The sequence below is a fragment of the Barbus barbus genome (genome assembly GCF_936440315.1).
Source record: "Barbus barbus genome assembly, chromosome: 12".
Classification (NCBI taxonomy): domain Eukaryota; kingdom Metazoa; phylum Chordata; class Actinopteri; order Cypriniformes; family Cyprinidae; genus Barbus; species Barbus barbus.
The window spans coordinates 2,102,501-2,128,122 of record NC_136740.1 but is presented as its reverse complement, the minus strand read 5'-3'; the positions used below and the strand labels follow the sequence as shown (position 1 = coordinate 2,128,122).

Sequence of the window (25,622 nt, the reverse complement as noted above, 5' to 3'; positions counted from 1 at the left end):
GAGCTGTCCAAGGATGTCAGGGACAAGACTGTAGACCTACACAAGGCTGGAATGGGCTACAAGACCATCACCAAGCAGCTTGGTGAGAAGGAGACAACAGTTGGTGCGATTAGTCAATCTCCCTCGGACTGGGGCTCCATGCAAGATCTCACCTCGTGGAGTTTCAATGATCATGAGAACGGTGAGGAATCAGCCCAGAACTACACGGGAGGATCTTGTCAATGATCTCAAGGCAGCTGGGACCATAGTCACCAAGAAGACAATTGGTAACACACTACACCGTGAAGGACTGAAATCCGCTATATTCTGCTGTTCCGAAAGTGAACCCTGCTGGCCGAGAATGAATTTGCTTTTTCAATAAGCCCTTCTGCTGTTTTTCCTACATATTTTTAAATGTCAACCAGTGGATCGACAAGAAGCTAATGCATTATAAAAATATAAACAATTAAGACACTAAGATACATGTAATTTAATATAATGATTGATGATAATTGTTTAAATTAATACAATAATTCATACTGTTGATCTTTCCTTTTCTTAAAAATAGTTTAAAGACTGAAATGTTAAGTTAAGGTCTTTAAAGGTTGTAAATTGAATTAGAAAAATCCTGCAGATACCCGGTTATACATTTGGAGTAATAAATAAATAAGCCCTTTTTAGCTATCCTCTTAGGTTGTTTTGAGAATGTTCTTTAGAAAACTAATAAAAAGTAAGATCTCTGTGTGTTTGTTTGTTTCAAATTTACAGACAATGCAATTGAGATGTTTACATTGGCTTGTTGGGGTAATATTGCTCTCAACTGACAACAAAGTTTCCCTTCTGAATTACCATAACTGCACAAGTTTTATAGCTAACAATATCTTTACAAACAAATTGCATTAATTATACTTTGACTTCCTTCAATAAAGCACATGCTTAAATAGCTGAGTTTGTAATAATAGCAGTGAAGACCAGCATAAGATCAGGCTTCTGTTTCACTGAGAGATCAATACTGCAGGACTGCAGACGAGCCGGAAGAATTCACTTTGGAAATGCTATGAAAATCATTTACAATATTATGCAAACAGTTTTTAGAATTAGTCAGAAATCATGAAATTGCTATGAAAGTTGTTTTAAAATTCAGTCCCTTTATTGTCTTTCTGCTTTCAAAACTGCAAACAAATGAAAACAGGTTGATTAAAAACAATAAATGCATAACAAATTCCAATGCACAAACATTAGTGGAAAATTATATTCTTTTGAAACCTTTACAGTAAATTAAACAGTAGATTAAACTAAATTACGACACAATCTGAAACTCAACACGTATCACAGAATAGCTGCTTATTTAGCTCAGCTTTGAGATGGCTACACATTTTAACATCTGGACAGTACAGTCAAACCTAAGAATTAGAAAACACAAAAACGATGTACAAACACAACGGCAGCGCGCGGTGTGTGACTCTTCTCTTTGGTTTCGCTGTATCTTAAGATTCAATCAATCTTTTAACTTCAGCTCACTGCTCAAATAGAGCCTGTTTCTATTTTTTACACCTACATTTATAACACTTCTGTCTTCACATCCTATTTCTGATCTACGGTTTTCTATCCGAGTTAGGACGATATGTCATGCATCAAACATTGAATGGCACTGAAGAGCCATTGTAGAGTAAAAATAAAAAAGTTAAGCAAGAAAACATTTGCTACACAAAACACTGAAACGATACAGAACGGGTCCCTGTTGAAATCCTGGAGGTCAAGGGGTCGTTCAAGTTTCTCATGTAAACAGAAGGCCATATTGAATGAATTTTGCATTATGATCAGGTTACGAGTCATCATCAGAATGCTTTGAAATCACTTGTGAGTGGATTGCCCTTCTCTTTAATGGCAGGGGTCAAAGGGGTATTTGGTGACCCCGCCGTGCAGCTCCACCACTGACTCCGTCCAGGCGATGATGTCACCGGTCATGTGACCTCCGCACAACGCCAGGCTGTAGATGTCATGCGGTGTGAGAACATGAGACCACATCTGAACATCTGAGATTTCACCAACAAACGCCTGCGTCGCGTCGAAACGGCCGCCCAGTGTGTCCTGGGAGATTGGGGAATATTATATTAGAGAATGAGTTTAGTGTGTTATATACTTGGTGTGTGTGTATATATGATAAATATATATGTGTATTTATTTATTTTTGGACTTAAAACTTTTAAAAAACTTGCTATGAGTACTGTGTTAAGCTGATTTGTTTTAGCTTGTCGTAGCACTTGCATATTTTTGCTCTTTTGTTGGTTTTGATTGCTTCTACTGTCCTCATTTGTAAGGCTCTTTGGATATAAGCATCTGCTAAATGACTAAATGTAAATGAAATACAGGCAATCACTTCAACATTTTGCAACTTTATACTTAAAGCCAACTTTGAATACAACTTTACTGGCTTATTCATATCGTATATGACTTTCCTTGTGGAAAAATATGTATTCTTTAGCATAGTTGTAAAAAAAAAGGAGTATTTATTATGGAAATAATATACTTTAGAAAAAATATACTTAAGTATAAACTGAATGTAATTTTTTTTAGACAATTGCAAGTTATTTAGAATTATTTATTATAGATTCAATTTATATTAAATGCAATTAGCTGAACGTTAGAGTGTTTCTGACCCACTTAAGTAAGTACATCTTTATATGTAATATCGTAATGACTTCTATTATCTTTGAGGTTGAAGTGTTACTGCTGAATGCACTGACAAGCATTTATGATAAACTACTTTAATGGCATTTCTAACCTTTATGGTCAAACTTGTGTCATGTATTTAAATATATTCAGAATTACACATTTGTAAAAATGAAGTTGCAATTTAAACTTTAACCCCCGGTTTCACAGACGAGGCTTAAGCTAGTCCCAGACTAAAATGCATGTTTGAGCTGTCTCAACTGCAAATATCTTGCTCTGACATATCTTAAACTATGTCAGTCTCATTGTTCTGTGTCAAGATGCACACCTTAATGTTTTCTTCTAAGGCATTTTTGTAAAAATTGCTTAAATATCTTAATTTAACTAAGGCCTAGTCCAGGCTTAAGCTAAGCCCCGTTTGTGAAACCGGGCCTAAATGTATTTAACACACCACACATAATACACTACAGTTTAAATTCATGTGTATGTTAGTCAACACATTAAAATAAGTGTGCTTTAAAACTTGACAAAACATTATTAAACATACTGATTTAAAATGTACTTTAAAGAAAACATAATTTGACATTATAACAAAGAGCACATTTTTAGAATTGTTTTAAGTGTGTTAAAAAAAGCCATGAAAGTGTCTCTTTAAATACACTTAAGTGGCATTTCATTAATAAAGTTAAGATTTTAAGATTTTACTCTACAGGTGGTCTTTCAATGCAATTAAGCTCACTTCTTTTTGGTTTAAATATCTATCAGTGCTTTTGCCGCAGTGTTAGGGGGTTGTGGATGGTTGCCAGGGTGTTGCTATGCAGTTGCTAATTTATTCATGTTTTTTTATTAATGGTGCAAGTAAAATGAGGAATATGAGCAGTATGCTGTGTCTGAATGTTACCTGTTCCTGTCCCAGTATGAAGACACCTCCAGGTTTGATGGGATGCCAGGGTGAGAGGTTTTCTCCTGAGCCTCTCTTCACTCCGTCCTGATAGGCTTCCCACAGGCCGTCCCGCGTCGACCACGTTACACACACGTGGTGCCATTTACCATCACTGACCGAGAGCGGTAACGTGACAGCCTGTCAACACACACACACAGAGAGAGAGAGATCAGATCAGAACAAAGAGCAAGATCACACAGAATTCTCTTAAGGAATGTGAACTAGGCTCATTTTTGGAATGTTTAATATTTAATCCTCCAAGATCCAAATGGGATCAAATAGAATCCTCTAGAATTCAAATAAGATCCTGCAGGGTGAATTGAAATTCCTAGAAAGATTTCTATTTCAAATAAATGCTGTTCTTTTGAACTTTCTATTCATCTGTGAATCCTGAAAAATAAAATGCATCACAGTTTCCAGAAAAATATTGTGCAGCACAACTGTGTTCATCATTGATAATAATCAGAAATGTTTCTTGAGCAGCAAATCAGTATATTATTATGATTTCTGAAGATCATGTGACACTGAAGACTGGAGTAATGATGCTGAAAATACAGCTGCACATCACAGAAATAAATTACAGTTTAACAGATATTCACAGAGAAAAAAGTTATTTTAAATTCCAATCATATTTCACAATTTTACTGTATTTTTGAACAAATAAATGCAGCTTTGCTGAGCACAAGATACATAAAAAATCATAAACAAAATTAAAAAAAAAAAACATAAAAAATCTTACCAACCCCAAACCTTTAAACTCCAGTTGGAATCCAAAAAGAAAATTCTCAATAATTCTGTATTTCTGGGTCCAAATGATAAAATATGTGCACATCTCTTTCACTCACTCTGTCATCGACCAGCAGCTCCATGGGGTTGTTTCCCCACTCGATGAGCACCAGCTCGTTGGCCTGTCCAGGCACAGAGTAGGAGAAGGGCGTCCCGAGCCCCGGCCCGATGCCAGCCTTCATCCACAGACACAGCGTGAAGGAGAAGATCTCGTGCAGCAGAGTGCTCTTCAGCCGGCCGTACATGTAGTTGGTCCTCATGGGGAAGCCGATCTGGAAAGCTTCTGTGGGTTTGCTCTTCTTTCTGGAGCCTGTGAAGATGATAATCAGCGTCAGGGTTTGCTTTACAGGCAGAACCGTGTGATTTATAACCAGTATGTTAAGAACTAGTTTGACTAACATGCAGCTAATCAAGGAGTAATCAGTTTTACTTTTCAGATTAGACCAATCTAACAATTTCTGTTACTGATTTAAAAAAGTTATGACCAGTCTTAAAGAAAAAAATGATATGATTAGCTTTTAAGATTAAGTCTAACTAGTCTAAACCAGACTCGAAGAAGGAGAGATGCACATTTGTCAGGAAATATGGATGAAAGTTTTTTTGAATACTTATATGAATATTTTATGGAGTCTGTAAATGGTATAAATACTTTTTAGTCATTAAATTAATTGTTAAAGATTTATTTAATTTAGTTAATTCAGTTTAAACAATTTTTTTCATTTTTTTTTTTGCTGTTGATTTTATATTAATTACACTTCTACATTGTCTAAATTTAGTAACTGATTTAATGTCAGCATTATTATCTAGATTATGTAATTAGATTCTAAAAATAATCAGATTACAAATACTTTTTATTGACTACATGATTACCTATCATTCACACGGTAAATTATTCATCATTTATTTATTTTCTCTTTTCTCCACGGAATGGAATTTATTTTCGTTCTCTTTGTGAAATTTTGTATCAAAATGGTACAAAATAATTTTATTTAAAGCTATGTGATAAACGAGTTAGATCAGAAATAATCTAAAAGAAATGAAAAACTACTCTTAATTAAGTAATCTGATAGTTTGCGCTACTAACTACAGTGTCATTTGTAATCGGTAACAGTATCTACCCAGCACTGTCTAAATTTCTACATTAAAATTTCAATGATGACATTCTCACTCAAAAATAAATAAACCATCAGTTTTTTTGTTTGTTTGTTTTCTTTTAACAAATTTCACTCTGATTAAAGGTAAAAACAGGTTATAGCAACTTAGTAACTGACTTTTTACTGGCCTACCAGCCCTAATCATCTTGACCAGGATCTTGAATCATCTTGACGATATCGCTGGACACTTCATTTCCAGTGATATCGTCGAGTCGGCTTGATTGCAGAGATACTATTTGAACTGAACTGAGCTGGATGATGATAATCACTGAATTCAATGATGAACTGCTTTTATGGTCACTGAAAACTGAATGTTTACTATTATCGTTTTGCATTATTGACACATTATTTTCCTAATTGATACTGTTAAGCTGCTTTGACACAATCTGTATTGTTAAGAGCTCTATATAAATAAAGGTGACTTGACCAGGATCTATCTAGAGCATCTAAGGGCCGAAAGCGGTCGGACTGGTCCAGCTGAAGTGCTCTTAAGCAGGGTTCATCTGATCAGCTGTCTCACCCGCATCAGTGAGCCTGTGCTGCAGCTGACTGAGAACTGCGTCCAGTTTGCTGTGTGCTCCTGCACCCTGTGCTTCTCTGTGACCCTGCAGGTTATACGACAAGCTCTCGAAGCCATGCTCGGAGGCCTTGTTGTCATGGTGACCGTAGTCTTGGTGTCCGTCGTCGTGGCTGTTGTTGTCATGGTGGCTGTCGTCGTCGTGGTGATCACTCTCGTCGTGAGGATCACCGTGGTCATCATGGCTGTCGTGGTCTCTGTCGTCATGGTGACCGTCATCCTCCCCCTCGTGCTCGTGGTCGGTGTGAGCGGCGCTGGTTTGCGAGGCATAGTGATGGTGTTGCATCTGTTGCTCCAGAGCGCCGATCTTTCTCTGCAGGAGGTCCTTCAGTGAGCTGGAGTAGCTGCTGGAGGTGTTTCTCGTCTGCAAACACAATCACAGCGGTCTGAGAAAAGGTACTGTACTGTATGCTGCTGATCCTGGTAACGGCTCCGACCTCGAAGTCCAGAGTCCTTTTTTTTCTTTTTTTTGCAGTTTGTTCAGATTGCATATCAAAAATCCAACATGTTTATATCACTCCAACTGATGAAACCATTGTTATTAAATAAAATTAGATCAGTTCAAAATGACAGACCAGAATCTTTCAGCACTATTTATAGCAGGGGTGCCCAAACTGGTGTCCTGCAGAGGCCCTCCGGAACCGAGTTTGGGCACCCCTGATTTATAGGATCCATTGACTATCACCACTCCACCCTAAACCACAAAAAACTTAGTGCCCAATCATTTTTATCATCCCTTGTATTATTAATAATGAATATATATGAATTAGAGTTATTATAGTCAATGTATTACTTGAAACAAAATAAATGTCATCTGAAATAAACTGTAAAAAAAAAATCAACATTTCATTTCAACTATACATTTCTCATTTTCATTTAGTTTAACTTGATGTACTAAAATAACAAACTAAAGCTGAAATACTGTACAGACTATACTATAAAAACTACATAGTAGCTACAAAATAATCTACATATAGCCGAATCAAATTCATGAATCAATGAACTTAGCAACATCGAATCTGTAATTGAACTGAACTGAGCTGAATAATGACACTGTTGTCTTCTGTAGAGCGGCTTTACAGCGGAAACTGAATTTGTTTCATAACTGTACAACACTGTTATTTCCCTGTTTATTACTGTGAAGCTGCTTTGAAACCCATCTGTACTGTATAAAATTCTGTAGAAATGCATATAAATTAGGGCTGTCAGTCCATTCAAATTTGTAATCTTATTAATTACATGATGTGTTGATTAATTAATCTAATTAATCACAAATTAAATTTGGCTGTGAAAATACCAACAAAAGATCATTTAAAGCCTTTATTGTGTTAAATGAGAAAGTATCAAGTAGACATACACTCACCTAAAGGATTATTAGGAACACCTGTTCAATTTCTCATTAATGCAATTATCTAATCAACCAATCACATGGCAGTTGCTTCAATGCATTTAGGGGTGTGGTCCTGGTCAAGACAATCTCCTGAACTCCAAACTGAATGTCAGAATGGGAAAGAAAGGTGATTTAAGCAATTTTGAGCGTGGCATGGTTGTTGGTGCCAGACGGGCCGGTCTGAGTATTTCACAATCTGCTCAGTTACTGGGATTTTCACGCACAACCATTTCTAGGGTTTACAAAGAATGGTGTGAAAAGGGCAAAACATCCAGTATGGGCGAAAATGCCTTGTTGATGCTAGAGGTCAGAGGAGAATGGGCCGACTGATTCAAGCTGATAGAAGAGCAACTTTGACTGAAATAACCACTCGTTACAACCGAGGTATCCAGCAAAGCATTTGTGAAGCCACAACACGCACAACCTTGAGTAGGGCTGAACGATATGGACAAAATTTCATATCTCGATTTTCATGCCAGATATCTCGATATCGATACGATATGACTACGGGTTCAGTGAAAACCAAGCATTTCTCAGAAAAATAAAAACATCATAATACAAAAAAAATTGGAAAGTGTAGTTTTATTTTTAAGAACTCACTGGTGGACGTCGACTCGTAACGCTACTGAACGCGTCAGCAATCAAACTTTGCTTTGGCTTATTTTGGGATGACTGAGAAGTCCCCGGTGTTTCTCTCATTGTCATGCACTCTTCATGCAGCACGCGATGGTGTTGTTTCAGGTGGTGAAACATGTTTGTTGTGCTACCTTGCTTAGTCGCAATTTTTGTTAAGCACGACCTGCACAACACGTCACTCTGGTTTACATCGTCTTTTCTGAATCCAAAATACCTCAAAATAATGGAAGATGATTTATGTTTTGGCACCAAGTCAGATTCTGCACTACCACCGGCCGCATTATCTCCCGCACTCATTTTCTTTCTTTTTAATTTCTCCGCTGTCTCTGTAGTGTGTGCGCGTTGTCTTTAGCGGTGCATTCAAGGGCACTCGTAAAACTGATGTTCGTTGTGTGACTGCCAGAGTTGTATGCAGGGCGGGGCGAGCGCGGAGAGGGGAAATCTATATTGTCTATATCGTTGCTTTTTTCGATAGTAATATCTTGAAAGTTCATATCTAGATATAGATACGATAACGATATATCGTTCAGCCCTAACCTTGAGGGCTACAACAGCAGAAGACCCCACCGGGTACCACTCATCTCCACTACAAATAGGAAAAAGAGGCTACAATTTGCACGAGCTCACCAAAATTGGACAGTTGAAGACTGGAAAAATGTTGCCTGGTCTGATGAGTCTCGATTTCTGTTGAGACATTCAGATGGTAGAGTCAGAATTTGGCGTAAACAGAATGAGAACATGGATCCATCATGCCTTGTTACCACTGTGCAGGCTGGTGGTGGTGGTGTAATGGTGTGGGGGATGTTTTCTTGGCACACTTTAGGCCCCTTAGTGCCAATTGGGCATCGTTTAAATGCCACGGCCTACCTGAGCATTGTTTCTGACCATGTCCACCCCTTTATGACCACCATGTACCCATCCTCTGATGGCTACTTCCAGCAGGATAATGCACCATGTCACAAAGCTCGAATCATTTCAAATTGGTTTCTTGAACATGACAATGAGTTCACTGTACTAAAATGGCCCCCACAGTCACCAGATCTCAACCCAATAGAGCATCTTTGGGATGTGGTGGAACGGGAGCTTCGTGCCCTGGATGTGCATCCCACAAATCTCCATCAACTGCAAGATGCTATCCTATCAATATGGGCCAACATTTCTAAAGAATGCTTTCAGCACCTTGTTGAATCAATGCCACGTAGAATTAAGGCAGTTCTGAAGTCGAAAGGGGGTCAAACACAGTATTAGTATGGTGTTCCTAATAATCCTTTAGGTGAGTGTAAATTGTAGCTATAGAAAGAAATATTCTAACACTATTATTTGTATTAAATTACCTTTGCATCAAATTACAAAAAAACTAGTTTACGCTAATGCGCAGGTGTTTCTAATGCAGCGTCTATGGGATGGATGGTAAATTTGACATAGTTCTCTCTTCTGACTGCCGTTATAAGTCTCTCTCGATTTTTTCCTTTTATTGAAAGTCATGAAAATATTGTGGAGTTTTTCTTTTGCTATTTGAGCAAATGGGAATGCTCCTCCCATTCACTGCTCTTCAAGTTTACCCAACTATGACGACTTCCATATTTTAATCGTGTTATGTTTTAATAACTAATTAATTAATTTTATGCGTTAAACTGACAGCCCTAATATAAATGTGTACCTGCAGGTTGTCCAGCCGCTCCTTTAGGCTCTGCAGCATCCTGCTCATCTGCTCCGGTGTGGACGAGGGTGAAGGAATCTCCCCCGTCACATGCTTCTCGCTCAGCGCAGCGTGATGCCCTCCGACCCCGTCGCCATAGTGGCCCAGCTCCAGCCCGAGGTGTCCGGTGTCGGGTGCTGTGGGGTAGGAATGGTGGGCGTGATGGGTCAGGTGTGCAGGTGTGCGGCTCAATCCCTCGCACAGGTTCAGTTTGGCAGTCAGATCCCGGATGGTCTCCCTCTGGTCCAGGATGGTTTCCTTCTGCTGCACCAAACTCTCCCGCAGGTGCAGGATCGTGGCTTTGGCCTCCTCGGACATCCCCCACCAGCCGTTGCTGTTCCCGCTGGGCCCGCCGTGGTGTCCGGATCCGGGGCCCCTGGGGCCGCCCGCTGTGGTGAAACACTCGGGATCGGCATCAGCGGGAAGTGGGGTGCAGATGAAGCGAGGATGAGGATTGTAGTCTGCACCCGGCATTCCTGTCCCAGTGCTTACGGAAAGACAGATGGCATAGACGAAGAAGGAGAAAAGCCCCTCGCTCTTTTTTGAGCTTGCTGGATGCATTTGTGGGTTGAATGCAGTCAAATTAATCAAATAGTCAGCTATTTGATTCTTAAAGCTTCTAGATCCGTATCTTCAGTAGAAGAAGAGCCAGCCTGCTTCTGTCTAAATCCTGTAAAACTGTCTCTTGCTGCTTACTGTGTCTTACTCAGCCTCCTCCTCTCCAGGTGTATTTACATGAAATCCGGCTGATGATCCTGCTCTTGCCTCTTCGCAGCGGCTCGTCTAAAGCCTGGAGAAACAATTAAAGAAAACTCTTGTCCTGATACGTTTTCAGAAGACTGGAACATCTTTTACTTTAAACTATTACATTTTTATGACATTCATACTATTTTTGACCCACTTTATGTGGACTTGCATCTTTACATGCAATTTTATAATTTTATTGTTTTTTAAAGGAAGGAAAGGAAAAGTTGAAGTTGGTTAAATTTTACTGCTGAATGCACTGACAAGCATTTATGATAAACTAAAATATACTTTAATGTAATTTCTATGAAATTTGGATCTTAAGTAATTACACATTTGTGTATGATGAAGTTGCAATTGACTACATTTAAAATGTATTAACTTTAAAAGTAATATCAAATAACACACTACAGTTAAAATTATAATCAAATACTTACTATAATCAAATACTATACTAATATGTTGGTCAACACATCAAAATAGGTGTACTTCACAAAGGATTATCATTATAAAACTATGATTTAAAATGTACTTTAAAGGTGCCATAGAATGAAAAACTGTCTTTACCCTGGCATATTTAAATAATAACAGTTCTGTACATGGAAATGACATACAGTGAGCCTCAAACACCATAGTTTCCTCCTTCATATGTAAATCTCGTGATTAAAAAAGACCACTGAAAAACAGGCGAATCAGAACATAACACCGACTGTGACGCAACAGTCGGGATCACTACGCCCCCAACATTTGCATAAACCCGCCCTTGTTCTAAGCCGGCCGAACCATCAGAAGCTCTGCAGGTATTGTAAACAAACAAGCGCAGACAACAGCGAAAATAACAAAATAAATTTTATGTTCCAGGACGTGCAGGGGGTGTGAAGTGCAGGGATGGGTTGGTGTCTGTATTCAGAAAGGCACAGAAAGCAAATAACGCGAGCCACTAAAGGGACATGGTTAGCTCCTTGCTAGCGGTAGCCTGTGACAGTACATACGATTTCACTCTCAGTAAGGAGAGATGAGGATGATGGCGAATGACTTACAGATCCTGAGCACCACTGACAAGCATCTGATCTTGTGAAATGTGTGGTAAGTACTGTTGCTCCATAATGTAAACATAGTTTGTGTGATCGCTCTCTTGAAAGTGAAACTATAACGCGATCGATTGTTCAAAAGCAGTTTCAATGCCTCGCATATTAATAACGGCTCCCTGATGCCCGCGTTTTATATACAGTATAATTACCCGACGATATAACTGCGAGAGAAAGTATTTAAATATATATTTTCCTCCCTGTGCTTCTGTCTTGCTGATGAGCCGTACTGTGAAACAGCCAATCAGAGCAGAGCTCAACATTGAGCAGCACTGTGAAACAGCCAATCAGAGCAGAGCTCATTATTATTCATGACCCTGCCAAATAAGCCAATAACAGACCGTTTCATTCTAGGGAGAAATCCTAGGGTTGTAAATGGACATGTAAAATCGTTTCTGGAGATTTTTTGCCCTTACCTAAGCCACATACCTTCTGTGTAGATATCAGAGAACAATTTAAAATACTGTATCAATGCATTCTATGGCACCTTTAAAACTTTTAATTTGACATTATTGCAAACTGCACTTTTTAAAAGTGGACTTAAGTGTTAAGAGACCGTCATTAATCAGAATCAGAATCAGCTTTATTCGCCAAGTGTGCGCAAACAAAATTTGTTGTGGTTTTTAAGAAGTTCTGGTACATACATGCATACATACATATATACATATCTGACATGAGAACAGAAACATTTAAATAAGACTTATAATAATAATAATAATAATGTGTAAGAATCTGGAACAGAAGATTTATGTACAGATTTGTGCCTCATTTACTCTATATATACAGCTGTTTAGAAAAATATTCATATATATTTACAAAGTACTAGGGGGAGAGTCAATAATTAGAGATGGGAAATGAATTACAGGACACAGGTAATAATTCCTGTGTTAGTTGTTTAGGCTGGAGATGGCATGGGGGAAAAAATGTTTTTATGCCTAGATGTTCTAGTGCACAGAGATCTGTAGCGTCTGCCTGAGGGGAGAAGCGCAAACAGGTCGTGTCCAGGGTGAGAAGGGACTGTGATGATGTTACCTGCCCGTTTCTTCACTCTGGAGAAGTACAAGTCTTGAAGGCTGGGCAGGTGGACACCAATGATCCTTTCTGCTGACCTAACAGTCCGCTGCAGTCTTCTTATATCTGATTTGTTGGCTGACCCAAACCATACAGTTATAGAAGAGCACAGGACCGACTCAATAACAGCAGAGTAAAACTGTGTCATGTGCACCTGTGGCAGGTTCAACTTTTTCTGTTGACGAAGAAAGTACAATCTCTGCTGAGCCTTTTTCACGAAGGAGTCTATGTGATTGTCCCACTTCAGGTCCTGGGAGATGGTGGCGCCCAGGAACCTGAATGACTCCACTGCAGTCACAGTGCTGTTCATGATGGTGAGTGGGGGGAGAGCAGGGGGGTTTCTCCTGAAGTCCACTATCATCTCTACAGTTTTGAGAGTGTTGAGCTCCAGGTTGTTGTGACTGCACCAGACAGCTAGCTGATCAACCTCCTGTCTGTAAGCAGACTCGTCACCATCCTGGATGAGGCCGATGAGTGTAGTTTCATCTGCAAACTTCAGAAGTTTGACAGAGGGGTCTTTAGATGTGCAGTCGATGGTGTAGAGGGAGAAGAGCAGTGGGGAGAGAACGCAGCCCTGAGGAGCTCCAGTGCTGATGGTGCAGGTGTTGGATGTGAGTTTTCCCAGCCTCACTAGCTGCTGCCTGTCTGTCAGGAAGCTCGTGATCCACTGACAGACGGAGGTGGGATGGAGAGCTGTGTCAGTTTATTCTGAAGGGTGTCTGGGATGATGGTGTTGAAGGCGGAGCTGAAGTCCACAAACAGGATCCTTGCGTAAATCCCTGGTTTGTCCAGATGTTGGAGGATGAAGTGTAGTCCCTTGTTGACTGCATCATCCACAGACCTGTTTGCTCCATAAGCAAATTGCAGGGGGTCCAGCAAGGGACCAGTAAAGTCCTTCAGGTGAGCAAACACGAGCCTCTCAAATGACTTCATCACCACAGACGCAACACGTCTGTAGTCATTAAGTCCTTTGATTTTTGGTTTCTTGGGTACAGAGATGATGGTGGAGCGTTTGAAGCAGGAAGATCAATGTGAAGATGGATGATAGCTGGACAGCACAGGCTTTGAGGCAGGCTGGAGAGACACTGTCTGGGCCTTTGGCTTTCCTTATCTTCTGTTTCCTGAAGACTTTGCTTACATCTTCTTCACAGATCTTGATTACAGGCTAAGAAACAGTAGGGTGGAGGGAGGGGGAAGGTGTTAATGGCTGTGAGACGGTCAGAGTGGGTGTGGGGTGTCAGACCAGGTATTTGTATTTCAAATCTGCAATACAACTTATTCAAGTCTTCAGCCAGTTGTTGATTGGCCTCGGACCTGGGGGGAGGGGTCTTGTAACTGGTGATGGCTTTCAGGCCTTTCCACACTGATGTAGAGTCGTTTTTTTTAGCATTTCAGAGTAGTTTTTCTTTGCCACTCTTATCTCTCTATTCAGTGTGTATTTGGCCTGTTTGTACAAGGCTTTGTTCCCACTCCTGTGAGCATCCTCTTTGACCTGGCGAAGCTGTTTGAGTTTTGTACTGAACCAAGGTTTGTCGTTGTTAAATGTTAAGTAAGTCCTGGTGGGTACACATGTCCTCACAGAAACCAATGTAGGATGTCGCGGCGTCGGTGAGCTGATCCAGATCAGTAGCTGCAGCCTCAAAAACACTCCAATCAGTAAGTTCGAAACAGGCCTATTAATCCTGCTCTGCTTCAACAGTCCATCTCTTTACAGTTTTTTCTACAGGCTTAGCAGATTTAAGTTTCTGCCTGTAGGCTGGTGGAAGATGAACCAAACAGTGATCAGAGAGTCCCAGTGCTACACGGGGGACAGAGAGATACGCATCCTTTAAAACAGTGTAGCAATGGTCCAGTATATTGCTGTTCCTGGTGGGGCATGTGATGTGTTGTCTGTATTTAGGCAGTTCGCAGGTGAGATTAGCTTTATTAAAATCACAGAGAATGATAATGAAAGAGTCAGAGTAACGGCCAACAGTTCTAGCGCGGCACTCAGGAGGAATGTACACACTAACCAGAATAAAAGAGGAAAACTCACGCGCCGAATAGAAAGGCTTGCAGTTAATAAAGACAGCTTCCAGGTTTGGGCAGCACATCTTCTTTAAAACTGTCACATCTGTACACCAGCTTTCATTGATATAAAAACATAATCCACCGCCTCTCGTTTTCCCAGACGACTCGGTGATGTGGTCTACTCTGAATAGCTGGAATCCGTCTAGATGTAACGCGCTGTCCGGGACAGATTCGTTCAGCCAGGTTTCCGTGAAACAAAACACAGAAGAGTTTAAAAAGTCCTTTTTTGTGTGGGTGAGGAGTTGTAGTTTGTCTGATTTATTTGCAAGGGAGCGGAGATTTGCCAGGTGAATACTCGGCAGCGGAGTCCTTAAACCGCGCTGTATGGATTTCATGAGCGCACCAGTGCGCTTCCCTCGCTTGCGTCGCCTGGAGCGCAAGAAATGCAGCTCCTCCAACTAAAATGTCCAGTAAAATGTCTGAATGTTCAAACGTCGGCAAAAGGTTATCTGGTGTGCTATTTCTTGTGTCCAAGAGTGCGTTTCTAGTGAAGCTGATCGGAAAAATGTTGCTTAAGACAGGACAAACAAACAAAAACAGAAAAAGTACCAAGGAGCAACAAACCGAAGCAGCCATAAAGTGTCTCTCTTTAAGTATGTAAGTTGCCTTTTATTTCGTTACAGTTATTAAAAAAAAAAAAAGCTTCTAAGATTTGAATTACACGTGCACTTTTGGTACAATTAAGTGCACTTTTTTTCAGTGTCAGTGGTTCAGTGACCCATTTGACCCTTATGACCTATATGACATTACAACAACTTCAGTTGCAATTTGCAGTGTTTACTCTGTTGCGAGTAAAATTTAACCATGAGGAACAACACATAAATGGTACATGATTTGCAGCATTGCACCGTACAGTATGTACTATCATACCACCCAGCCTTACTACAATTTTCTACTTAAAAATAAAGGCTCCTGCTATAACCGAAGGGGTTTGACAGCCTGACGCCACATCTTTTGGTAACACTTTAGTTTAAGGACCAATTCTCACTATTAACTAGTTGCTTATTAGAATGCATTTAATAGCGTATTGGCTGTTTATTACTACTATACTAAGCATATATTAACGCCTTATTCTGTATGATCCTATTCTAGACCCCTTAACCTTTAAGCTCCATACCTAAACTTAACAACTACCTTACTAACTATGTATAAGCAGCAAATTAGGAGGCAAAAGGCAAAAGTCATAGTTAATAGCGAGAACTGGTCCCCAAATTGTGACCAATCCTTTATATGATCTTCAGTGAACTTTTACACTCTCTAGTTCTTCTGAAAAGCATCTACTGATACTTTAAAAAACCTCAGAAACCATTAGACTAATCTGTAGAACCTGCAATTTAACACCAAGAACCATTTAAGAGTTCAGGATTATCAGTTTAAGTTCCTCGAAGCTACTGAATTAATACAGTGTGAACATTTACGCCCGCACAAGTGGAAGTGTGTACGTCAGAGTCTGTCCTAATGAGGATAGATCAAGAAAAGAGTCGTCATCAAGGGTCTGCAGAGGATTAGCGTGTGTTTGAGAGAGAGAGAGTGTTATGTATCTACTCTACCTAATGAACTTTGCCCATTAATTGGATTAATTAAGCGCTTGAACTGATGGCTGGCAGGAAGGCAGCTGGAGTTATATACTGTCCACAGCTTAAAGAAGAGAGGGAGCGTTGAGTACGACTGTACCGTATTAGTAGAAAACAGGATGCAGAATTTACGGAAGTAGGATTCAAATGGAATGAAATGCAGAGAAACTCTGCTGAACTTTACAGTATATGTATCATGTACAAAAAGTGTAATACCAGACACATTAAAATGTTTTAAAGTGTTTTAAATGATAGAAATAGACATTTGTATTTAATTTATATTTATTTTGCTATATTTACTCATTTTAATTTGATGGATCATGCTGGAAGAATGCATCATTTCCCAGAAAAGTCTTCAAAACTGAGCTAAACAACAACATATAATCAATAGATTAAAATGTTTGAAGTCATTATTTCTGTTTAGTTATCTGAAAATTATGTGATGCTGTTTATCAAAGTTCAAATTTGTTGTGATGCTGTTAATTGTTGTGTCATTATTGAAGTTGAGAAAAAATTATACAATATTTCAACAAATAAATTGAAATAATCAGTTGTGTTAATATTTGTTACTATGGAAATTCTTTTGTTGAATGTCTTTGAATTTTATTTCAGTAAATTCCTCTTCCTGTCATTCCTCCAAGTCAAACTCCAATTCAGCATCCAATTTTGGGTTCTATTTATTTATTTATTGGAGATGCAAACAACATTGTGTGATGCTCTCTGGCAAAATTCAAATTAGTTTTGATGACTGTTAACTGTTGTAACATTATTGAATTTAAAAATAATATATGTCTAATGACTAAATTAATAATACTCATCCCTGACTGACATTTATACAATTCTGATTCAAATAAATCCAGGCCTCACGGTCTCTCCATCAACAGCAGACAACTTAGATGGCAGATTGTGTGGGTTTTGCCTGTGGTTTGTCTAGTAACGGTTGTGTCTGTCGGGTGAGTGCATCTGCCAGTGCTTCGTGTTCAATTGTGGAAGGATTCTGCTGTGAGACAGGCAACCTTTGATGAAACCAGAAAAACCCCTTGGCCTCAATATAAAACAATATATATATATATAATAAAAGCACATACAGCTTCAGCCACCCATATACAGGAAGAATGAAGCACATGATCAAATCTGGTGCGTGAAGATCACAAGCTTAGAAAGGATGACAGATGGAAGTGGTTGAGAACAGCGTGAAGCCGTTTCCCCAGTCTCTCTCAATCTACACTTCATCTCAGTTTATCTTCCTGTCTAAATCCACGATTAGCCAGATTGTCGGGTTCGAATGAAGGCAGAACTTTAAGTCAGACACACACAAGGCAGTTTAATGCGCCTTCTGCTGAATCCATTAAAAATATATATAAACAACTATATCTAGTCTAGTAAAGAACCATATGGATCTTTAAATGCCTTTAATTCTGCTTTAGTCATAACACAAATGTGTTAAACAAAAATGTAAAAAAAAAAAGAATTAAATGTGAAATATGTCATCTTTCATTTAAACGTCACTATTGTTCCTCTCAGATATTTGAGAGCATTTACAATGCTACAATAGAATTACAGCCAAAAGAAAATCTGTCTGAGAAATGAATGCAATTAACAAGAATAACTGCATGTTACTGACAATTAAATGAATGCGTATTGCTGTTTTAATTTATATTAAATGCAGTTAGCTGTTAGTGTTTTTGATCTATTTAAGTAGGTACTTAAGTACATGTTTATATGTAATATCATAATTATTTCTGTTGTTGCAACTGTATTATTGAATTATACAATACAGTTAAAATTATAATCAGCATGTGCTTTAGTACGTTAGTCAACATAACCAAATAAATGTGCTTTAAAGTACAACGCAAGATTATTAACACTTGTACTTGAAAGTAAATCCTTTAATTTGGCATTACTACAATGTGCACATTTTAAAAATGTACTTTAAGTACACAAGTTTAATTAAATTTTATAATATCTCTAAGTACAGTATATTAAAACAATTATTTGAAATACACTACAAGTACAAGTTTCTAGTCCTTTATCAGTGTTAATCACAACGTTTATCGACAACACTGTGGTAACTCAACCACTGTCAAAAAAGAGAAAAGAGGTATAAACTTAACCAAATGACACAAAATATTAGAAGCTTCGTGCTTCTAGTTTCTTACAATGAGATCCTATATTAACAATACCATGAGAAACAGTATTGCAGTTATGACTATCATGATAAATGCAAATGTTTTAATCATTAACTACTCAATCATGACCTCAACTAAAACCCAATTCATAAAGAAAAATCTGAAGAGTTCTAACATCTGTTGATCAAATTAATAATCATAGACTCTCTGAAAATAAGCAGCTAAACAATCAAGTACAAGAAAAATGCAGTCTAATGTTATCAGCAATCCTTAGACAGTCTTCATGAAATATAATCATATAGAGTATAATATAAAGAGAGACGCAGAGAACTGGAGCGCGTCCATCAGTGTCATTCACACCGGAGTAAGACACACACATCAGATCATCTCATCTCCTTACCTGTGCTACAGAACAATCCACGAGTCAAACACAGGCAGGATCTATGATAGCCATAAACAATCTGTCAATAACAGAGACTTACAGTAACAGCTGATGTTCTGTATTGAGGCTGTTGGTTTCTGTGGACTCCTGCAGGTTAGTCTCTGTGTTTGTCCTGTACTGCTAGTCCAAATCAGTCACCAGACGGCTTGTAAGGGATTTAATCCAGTAGAGTCTGTTTAACACACGCCTCCCCTCCTCTCCTCTCCTCCTCTTTTCTTCCACCTCCACCTCTTCTCTTCTGTAGGCCCCGCTGCTCAACAGCAATTAAAGTCTCTTTTGTCCTGTGCTCATTAACCCCAGAGCTTGCAGTCAGTAATTTCTTTACAGTTTCACTGTTGTGTTTATATGACGCAATTAATTGTTTGGGATGTTATAGAAAGACCTTTAGGTTTGACATTTGTTTCTGTCCAAGTAGACAATATAGACAGCGTCTCCAAAAGCACTAGTGAAAATGCTTATATATATATACTGTATATATATAAACATTTATTATAACAATATATTATTAGCATGAGAACTTGAGTGAACAGCTTACTTCCTAATCTAGTTGTCTAATAACCTGGCATTGTATTTTGCAAATGTTGTTGACTTAAAGAGTGTAAAAAAGTTTTTTTCCAAGTTGTGAATAAAACAAAGATTATTGGTATATGTTTTAGTTGTTAAAATCAATGTGTTTCCACTTGCTGTTTCTATGTAAATAGAATTCACTGTATTATTATAGTTTTTTAATGATATTTTAATTGGTCACACTTTATATTAGGTGGCCTTAACTACTATGTACTTGCATCAAAAAATAAGTACAATGTACTTATTGTGTTCATATTGTATTTCAAAACACTTCTGCTGCTATTGAGGTGGGATACGGGTAGGTTAGGGACAGGTTAGGGTGGTATGGGTAGGTTTAAGGGTGGGTTAAGGTGTAAGTGATGGTCAACAGTGTAATTATAAATGTAATTACAGAAATTAATTACAGATGTAACTACATATGGGTATTTTTAAAACTATAAGTACAATGTAAAAACATGTATGTACACTAAGTGCATTGTACCAAATGATTAATTTAAATGTGAGTGCATAGTAGTTAAGGCCACCTAATATAAAGTGGGACCTTTTAATTAGTATTTCAATTTGAGTTATTCTGTTGTTTTTGTCATTTTTATTATTTTTTGTCTTTTTTAAAACATGTTTATAATTTTATTTTATTTAACAAACTTTATTTTGTTAAAAGTGACTTTTTTCAATAGTTTTTGTTAAGTAACCACACTCGCTTTTGTTCCTTTTTGCACGTTGCTTTGTATAAAAGTGTCCGCTAATTAAATGCATAACTGTAACCGTAAATTAAATAAAGAACATACATTTTAAAATTTGGTGCTTCACTTATGATTTCAAAGCTGCATAAACACATCCTGATGATCATGTTTTGCAGCAGGATTTGAGATGATAAACCAAAGAGCTTTTTCTACTTTGTTGACTTGCTGTATCTCCTGCTCAAGACGCTCTCCAGACTGTGGACATAGAGTCTTTGCTCCTCTCTGGAGGCCATGTTGTGCCACATGCTGTCACGGGTCTTAACAAGATAACCGGCCTAATTAAAGTCTGAGCAGAATCCAGCACAGCAGCCACCGAGACAGATGGACGCTGATTGAGGTCAGAGGGAATATGCACAAACACAAAGCACAGAAAGACTGAGAGAAAGGTGAACGGGACAGACTTTGGCTCAAATTAGTGACTCATTAATTACCATCCAATGTAACAGACAATCACTGTAAAATATGGCAGTGTGATAATCCATAAACTTCCTTTATTTTGTGCCAAACAAGGAGGATACAAACTGGATTATTATGATATGATGCTTAAAAAGCTAGCTTGTCTTTCTGTTCAACAGAATAGAAATGTAAAACAGTGACTGGGAAAAAAATAGTAATATGAGATATTGGTGTTTTATTTCATGTTTTCTTAGACCATAGGGTGAAATGAGAGACATAAAACTAGCACAGAAATGTAAGAAATTACTTGAGAGCATTTAACCAAACAATGTCTTGACTGATCAATCAGCTTCTGTGATATTTGTAATTAAAAACTCTCAGAAAAAGAGCAGCAACAAAGCCATGAAAGTAAACTACATGAAGACATTAGTATCATTATCACATTGTTCTCCAGTCAGGTTAGTTAACTTGTGTAAATGTGTTTGTTGTGACCTGATGTTGGGTGTTTGTGTGTCAGCTCTGCTTCTGTTTCCAGGAAGACAGAAATCTGCTCGGCACACAGCCGGAGGTCAGGGGTCAGAGGTCAGCTCACCTGTGACTGTCCTGTACTGGCAACAGTCAGATGAGTTCACAATGGAGCTACGAGACGTGTGATACGAGTTACAGTGGAGTGAAAAAGTGTTGGCCCCCTTCCTGATTTTTAATTTTTTTAATTTAACATTTTTGCGGTGTATAAAAGGTCTCTGTTTGTTCTACATTGTGGCCTGTATAAACTTACAGTAAAAGCACACACTACTGTTCAGAAGTTTGTGGTCGACTGTAAGATTTTTTCTAACTCTGTAAGTTTTTGAAGTCTCTTATGCTCACCAAGGATGTGTTTATTTGATCAAAAATACAAGATTACAAGAGTAAAACTGTGAAATATTAATTTAAAATAACTGTTCCCTTGCATAGGCTCACTTCGATGCTGCATCAGTAGTTGATGCTATGGGAACACCCCTGGGTGGAACCAATTGTTTGAAGCCTAAACAGTCACATGTCAGTTCATTGGCTGATGTGCTGTTGAGCTTCTCTATAGTGGGTCACACTTTATATTAGGTGGCCTTAACTACTATGTACTTACATCAAAAAATAAGTACAATGTACTTATTGTGGTCATATTGTATTGCAAAACACTTTTGCTGCTATTGAGGTGGGATACGGGTAAGGTTAGGGACAGGTTTGGTAGTATGGGTAGGTTTAAGGGTGGGTTAAGGTGTAAGGGATGGGTCAACAGTGTAATTATAAATTTAACTACAGAAACTAATTACATATGTAATTACATATAGGTATTTTTAAAATATAAGTACAATGTAAAAACATGTATGTACACAATAAGTGCATTGTATCAAATGATTAATTTAAATGTAAGTACATAGTAGTTAAGGCCACCTAATATAAAGTGGGACCCTATAGTGCAAGAAAGCACATATAGACACAAGTTGGAATAGCCAGCTTCAGCACAGTGTAAGTTTGATTAGCTTTTTCTTACTGGCTATAGTCCATGCACAAAATGTAGACAGCTGCCTTTTTTTTATTGATCTCCACGTCAAGACAGGCTGGGATTCACAGCCTTATCCCACAGCTCACCAGCACATCCCAGTTGTATAGATTTGCAATTGGCAATTTAGGGGGATACCTTCCAATTTCGAGTACAATCCACCTTGCTTCAACTGAGTGCTTCCTACTTGGCCACTTGAGTGACAGTAGATTGCCTGCATGTCAAGCTAGGTGGGTGTGGTTTCAGCAAACAGGCACCACAGCTCCACCCACATCCCGCCTCGTTGCCCATTTTCGATTATCCAGGAGTGACACACTGCCAAGATGGCTGCTGCTAGCTCCGCCAACTTTGGGCTTCAAAAATTAGTACTGTATATTGAAAAGAGTACTGTATATTGTATAATGTATTACGCTCTTTTACAAAGTCTTGACTTTGTTTTGGGGGTGTACTAGAACATGCTCTCATGCTTGGTTTGAAAATTGCATTATTTGTCACACAATTTACATTATTACAATACCTTTCTCCCCAGCCTGACACAAACGGCTCCATTAGTTCCGGGTTTGATGAAGGCCAAAAAACGAAATGTGTCGTGATTGGTTAGCTGTCCCAGTGCGTTGTGATTGGCGAACAGCTTAGACAGCGTTTCAGTATTGCCCCGCCCCTTGCCAGAACAGCAAGTTCATCAATATTGCCATATCTATTCAGACCCCGAGAATATTGAACAAGAAGATCTCGCAGAACCTTTGCACGCACGGAAATTGCAAGGCATATTAGAGTGGTAATGTTGTTGTTTTTTTGGCTAAATCACGTTTTAGATGGGATGTCAACAACAGCTTAAAAATAACTGCATTGACTATGTACAGATAAGTGCAAAGGTAATATGTATTATGTTTATTATTCTTTAATTCTAACATTATAACATGAATTGCAGTGAAACTGTTATACAGTTGAATTTATTTATACCATAGTCCCACAGACTTACACTATTTGTGGCGGCATATATCTCCAAATCAGCAGGAGGTGCTGTTGGAGCAGGAGAGTAACGCTGTACACAAAACAGAGCTCCGCTCACAAACGCTGCTTTATCAGACATTATATGCAAGATTAAATGAAAATGACATCCAAAATTTTCTGAAAACAGTATAAACAGAAATACAGTGATATAAACACCAGCACTGGGTTTTGATTTTGAAGCGTGCAGTGCTCAACCAAGAGTTCTCCCCAACCAGTCAAATTTCCGTAGGCGGGATTTACAATTTGTGATGTCACAAATACAGGAAAACAACTTTGTAGTCCAAACGAGCCGTTCGCTGTAGTTCTTGAAAAGGGATTTTTTTTAAAGCAAAATATCTCCCTTTGGGGTGGACTTTGAGATTTGTAACTTTGTAGATCGTTTTATGCCCAAACATACACACTACACACTGACTAACATTCAACAAGTGAAAAAGCATAATAGGACCCCTTTAAAAGAGGAATGTATTGGCCAAGGCTTTTCAATCCTTTGTTCATTATTGGGACCTGTTATATTAGAAATGCTCTCCAGGTCTCTGTTTGAGCCTGTGGAAATGACTTCAGAATAGATTCTGACTTTGAAGACTGTTCTGTTACTGGCCTTAACATCTCTCAAGAGCATTGGTGACCTCCAGTCTTTATCAGTGAATGCATCGCAGGATTTTGCTCCTGTTTTAAGCTCTTTTTTTCTTATCTATCTAAGGTTGCCTCTGTGCCCTTTTGCTCGCAGCTTGTCGTTTTGTAGTCATCTTCTCTGTCTTTTAAGTTACAGTAAGTAACAAACTTTGCCTCGTTAGAGCTTAGAATAATTATGTTGACTGCACAAGCCAGTGGTGTAAATCTGATCAGTTTTTTCTTTGTTTTGGAGCCTGCCACGAAGTAAAGGATGCCGTATATGGTAAGGCATGTGATTTCTTTGACCTATGAGGTGCACAGGCTGGTTTCACCTCTCGGTGTTAAGACTCACTCTACGAGGAGCGTAGCATCATCTCAGGCTCTTTTTAAGGGAGTTTCTTTAGATGACATTTGTGTGGTAGCAGGCTGGTCCTCTCCACTCAACCTTGTCAAATTTTACAAATTGGAAATCGAGTTTACACCTGGCTGCCAGGTATTGTCAGTGTTATTTCTATGTCCAGCTGTATATATAGTGCACACAAGATACCTTAAAGGAGCCAAATCAATGGCAATAGCCAACTGACGCAGAGTCTCATTACTTACTCAAGGAACAAGCGTTAGTATCATCTATTTAAGTTTTTGCAAGTCTTTGTGTCATAGGACTGAAGTCTTTTTCATCCTCAGTGCACATCAGCCTCATAGGTCAGATCTGTGCTGACGAAGAGCGAAGGAGAATTAACCTAATGTCTGCGCACACGACCCCTGAGTGTGAAGAGGATATACAGCATTATGATAAACCACTGAATTAATCATAGCATTACCTTAACTCACCTCTTGAGTGAGTGTATCATGTACTGTAAGAAGCAATAATGTAAACTTGCATGTATATTTTACATTGAACTACCAAACAGACACAAACCGTGATCCAGCAGTCACCTCCCATGTATTACACACACACACACACACACACACACTGCCAGTCAAAAGTTTGGAATAATTATAAAAAAAAAGTTTTTAATTTATTTCTAATAATGTTTTTTTTTATTATTATCAATGTTAAAACAGTTTGTTACTTAATATTTCATGAAAATCGGGATACTTTTTTTGATACTTTGATGATTAGAAAATTTGAAAGAACAATTTATATGAAATAGAAATCTTTTGTAACATTATAAATGTCTTTACTGTAACTTTTGATCAATTTAATGTGTCTTTGATTAATAAAAGTATACATTTTTCTTTTTTATATTAACCCAATGGTAGTGTATCACGGTTTCCACAAAAACATGAACCTGCACAACTGTGTTCATCATTGATAATAATCAGAAATGTTTGTTGAGCAGTAAGTCAGTATATTATTATGATTTCTGAAGATCATGTGACACTGAAGACTGGAGTAATGATGCTGGAAATACAGCTGCACATCACAGGAATACATTACAGTTTACAATAAATTTGCATAGAAAACAGTTATTTTAAATTCTAGTAATATTTTAAAAATATTAATGTTTTACTGTATTTTTGATCAAATAAATACAGCCTTGGTGAGCATAGGACACTTCTTTGAAAAACATTAAAACATCTAACTGAAGAAAAAACAGAGAAAAACATTTTTGTAATTGGACTTTTAACTAAAAATGTTCTAGTGACTGAAATATATCGCCCCGGATCTGACAACTTTCCCACGTGACAACTAGCAGTTTTTTCAGCTGGGATGTTGAGGTGAGGCTGAATGGGTTTAATGGGTGTTTTGGAAGAACGTTTAATCTCAGGCAGGAAAGCCAACTAGAGCAAC

General features: G+C 38.3%; 1 protein-coding gene across 2 annotated transcripts; it reads right to left on the bottom strand.

Moving 5' to 3' along the window:
• Window positions 1-1,114: 1,114 nt before the first annotated feature.
• Window positions 1,115-19,087, bottom strand: LOC306877624 (neuronal pentraxin-2-like). Of its 2 annotated transcripts, none has more exons than XM_079429488.1 (6): window positions 18,996-19,087; window positions 9,799-10,627; window positions 6,056-6,476; window positions 4,441-4,691; window positions 3,554-3,733; window positions 1,115-2,070 (listed from the first exon to the last, which is right to left on the bottom strand). In XM_079429488.1, exons 2-6 carry the CDS (start codon window positions 10,396-10,398, stop codon window positions 1,861-1,863), a joined length of 1,662 nt encoding a protein of 553 aa, XP_079285614.1. In that variant the 5' UTR covers window positions 10,399-10,627; window positions 18,996-19,087; the 3' UTR covers window positions 1,115-1,860. The 2 variants fall into 2 exon arrangements, with proteins under 2 accessions (XP_079285614.1, XP_079285613.1); XM_079429487.1 differs by having other exon boundaries at window positions 18,914-19,057.
• Between the last annotated feature and the right edge of the window lie 6,535 nt (window positions 19,088-25,622).